The sequence below is a fragment of the Lottia gigantea genome (assembly GCF_000327385.1).
Source record: "Lottia gigantea unplaced genomic scaffold LOTGIsca_197, whole genome shotgun sequence".
NCBI classification, from domain to species: Eukaryota; Metazoa; Mollusca; class Gastropoda; family Lottiidae; genus Lottia; species Lottia gigantea.
Window position 1 is genome coordinate 136,288 of NW_008708388.1, and position 3,745 is coordinate 140,032.

Sequence of the window (3,745 nt, forward strand, 5' to 3'; positions counted from 1 at the left end):
TAAACAGTATTTCTTTACATAAAAGTAAATTTACAATTATTGAAATGTACTGGTCGCAGTGTTGATAAATTCGTTAAAACGTGTGTCCTTCAGTGGGGGTGAGGAAACCGAAATTTTCGCTTTTTTAGAAACAGGTTCACTACTTTCTTTAGCACTTATTGGCGCCTCCAAAACACTTGAAACCTGTTTCTGCAACTCGTCGGATTTAATTTTGTAAACCCTACACGCCTCGTCAGATCTATGACCTGTGCGTTCCATGATGGATTGTTCATCTTGTCCATTGCGGTACATTTCAGTAGCACAGGTCTTCTTACCGGAGTGGTTAGTGTAATGTCCGACTAAACCAGCTTGTTGACACATTTCATTAATGAAATTACCTAATTTATTAATCCCAACAGGCTGCTTTCCGTATCTTATGCCATTCTGTAATGGCTTTCTATAAAACATTCCGGATTCTATCGCGTCTAAATAGGTTTTAAATACTGTACATAAACATCTTTGACCTAAAATACACAAATATAAGAAATAAAGGATACCAATTGTCAGACAGCATACATATTTCATAATGTGACTAAAAAGGCCATAAAAGTCAGAATGAGTAATTTTGTCAAAAATCTCGCATATTATCCCTTTAAAATTTCTACAGTCTACACTTTGATAAGGATACGTCATAACCTTGTGATTACTTTGATTATTTTATTATACAGGTTTTAGAACTTAATTAGTGCAATAATGCTTTATATCTTTGTTCTTTAACTTCAAATGGGCTAGACCACCAGTAAATGTTTTGTTGTTTCTTCCTATGTATCGTATGTAATAACCATTTTTATCATTACCCAATTCAAACTGGTCAGCTTCTAAATGGCGGTGCTCATCTCTTCCTCGTAGTCCAAACAGTTTACATGCGTAAAAAAATACTGTGTACTGTAAACTCGTTGAGTTGGTAAAACCAAAGACACCAGAATTCCACAACTTATACTCATCTTCGTTTGATACGGGGTCAGCTGTTTTCGGTTTACAACCGACTCCTTGGCTTACTAATTCCTTCATCTTGGCATCTAACACCTTTCTGGTTAACAGAAAACGTGTATCAGCTTCCTCCAGAATGTTAATGGAAATATTATGGTCCTTCAAGTGTCTCATAAGCCCACAAATGATATAATAAACTGATTTAGGGGAATACTCATCTCCGTTCATTTTACGCAATTCTACAATAAATCGCTGTAACCAATAATCTAATTCTTCTGCTGTCATATCTTGCAATTCAGGTATATCATTATCACCCTTCGATCGACATTTCCGCCATTCATTAAATATATTTAGTGACCATTTAGTATTCTTTCTGGTATTAGCATTTGTTTGTGAATGTATTAAAGTGTCTATTTCAAACTGAGATACTTGCGTTTGAAACCTTTCAACCACAACCGATTTCACTTCCTCTTTAACTTGTTCCTCGGCTGTAGAAATTACGTTAAATTCACCACAATCAGATTCTTTCTCCATCTGCAGTAGAAATAAGGTTCAATTCGCCGTAATCCACATCTTTCTCAATATTATTTTTCACTGTCAATTCCTTTTCTATATCGTCTAAATTTTTTGAAAGAATAATATCTTCATCGTCGTTATCATTAAATAAACACTGCGACATTGCGTCTCTACGTCGCGAATTGAAATATATCAACTGATGTATACAGGTGTTGATGACCTATTTTTATATGTTCGCCGCTCGTTATGCACGTGTAGTTTTTAAGAACAATTCACTTACGTCACCTGTCAATCAATATGTTACAAGTATTTTATAGAACGTTTATGAGTTAAATTATTGAAGACACTTCGGGGGCTACGCCCCCTCGTGACTTCAATAATTTAACTCATAAAACTTGTGCTATAAATTATACTTGTGATAGGGTTCATCGTTCGGTGATATTAAACAATTTCACCAAGTTTCATCAAAATCGTTAAGAATTGTGCCTTCTCGAGTATTTACAAGCTACAGACTGAACGCATTTCGAAAGACAATGCCTCATAACAATCAAAACATTTTAAATCTTATGATTTTTCAAGTATGTCGAAAATAAATGAATATAATTTAATTCTGAGAAAGGTATGTCGAAATTAAATGAATATAATTTATTTCGAGAAAAGTATGTCGAAATTAAATAATCAATCGGTTTAATTTCGACATTGTTAGTTAAAATTAATGATAATATAATTATTTTTTTCTTCGGTTAATATGAACCACAGGGCGCTTCCGTAGTATACAGAATTTAAAGGTATACAATGTATTTTTTTATTAAACGTAGCTGAATTAGCTTATATGTCAAGATAAAATTATTACTGTGTGTTGTTAGGAACATTTTAATGCAACGCTTAAGTTTTACGTAAGGGATAAAGGCCGAAAACTCTGTTGACAGAAAGTACAGTTTTCGGCCTTTATCTGTCTTAAAACATAGTATCTGTGAGTAAATTTTGTTTGTGAGAGAGACTCAATGTATATCACTTTAAGAATGTAATCTTTTTGAACATTAAATGAGCATGCACACAGCTCACTACTGAATGTTGTTTTAAGACAGTTGTTACTTTAAGAATGTACACTTTTAAACATGCATGCATTCATTCATTGAATAGTTGATGCTTCAAGTGTCAAGATGTCAGGTTCTAGTGATGATGATATATTTATTACTCAAACAAAGACTTGTGAAATAGATGATTATAATTTAGAAACGGATACTGTTCTTAGTGATGCTCTGAATTTGGAGGAAAATTATGTAAAAGAAGCCATACAGCTACCAAACTTTGATTTGAAGTACTCTGATATAAGCGATGTTGAAACACCAAATTTGCCAGAAAATGCCAAGACTTCACTGAGGTTTTCCAAGCCCCTGGACGATTCTGATCTAAAGAATTTGGTTAAAAGTGGTCTTAGTATCAAAACTGAAAATAAAACTAGATGGGCAGTTAATTTGTTTAGTATGTGGAAGAAACACAGAAACAATAATAACTCTGAAGAAAAAGGTTTATTTAATCTTTCCAGTCAAGAATTGAATGAGGCACTTTCCTTTTTTATAGCTGAAGTGCGTAAGGAATCCGGTGATAATAATAAACCAAATACTTTGTATGAGATTATTATATCTATACAGCACTACCTTCGTCAGAATGGACGTTTAATAGCCTTTATGGATGATCAAGAATATCAGGGTTTAAGAAGTGTTCTGAACAGTAAAATGAAGGAGTTGTCGATACTTGGACTGGGTATTAATACCAAGAAGTCAGAAGTTATTACAATAGAACAAGAAGAGATTTTATGGAGTAAAGGCTTGTTAGGTGAAAGTAACCCACAGCAGATATTGGATACTCTTCTTTTCTTGTTTGGATTACATTTTGCACTGCGAGCTGCTCAAGAACACGGGAATTTAAGGTTTGGTATGAACACTCCATTGTCTGTTAAGTATGACTTAGAAGGTAAAAAATATTTGCAGTACATAGAAGATGTTTCAAAGACAAACCAAGGTGGTATAGCTTTGCGTCCAAAAAACGGTACAGTAGATGCATTTTATCTGCGTCTCAAAAAGATGCCATGCTCTGATGTTTGGTACTGTGATTCTCCTGTAGGAATTCATACCATACAGTCCACTGTTAAACGTTTATGTCAGTCGGCTGGTATAATTGGAAACTTTAGTAATCATTCCCTTCGTACCACAGCTGCAACTCGTTTATATCAAGCTGGAGTGGACGAGCAATTGAT

General features: G+C 34.0%; 2 protein-coding genes across 2 annotated transcripts in view; one reads left to right on the forward strand and one right to left on the reverse strand.

The window, feature by feature from the left end:
• Positions 1-1,503, reverse strand: part of LOTGIDRAFT_174460 (hypothetical protein) — a gene marked incomplete at both ends in the record, with an annotated part of 11,967 nt that extends 10,464 nt beyond the window's left edge. The window contains 2 exons of the mRNA XM_009053045.1: positions 315-503; positions 837-1,503. Of these exons, the coding sequence (XP_009051293.1) occupies positions 315-503; positions 837-1,503 (856 nt within the window). The remainder of the gene's footprint in view (positions 1-314; positions 504-836) is intronic.
• A 1,526-nt stretch (positions 1,504-3,029) lies between these two features.
• Positions 3,030-3,422, forward strand: LOTGIDRAFT_68526 (hypothetical protein; the record flags this gene model as incomplete). Its single annotated transcript, XM_009053046.1, has 1 exon — positions 3,030-3,422. A coding segment is annotated over one exon (393 nt), but the record flags the coding sequence as incomplete, so codon positions are not given.
• Between the last annotated feature and the right edge of the window lie 323 nt (positions 3,423-3,745).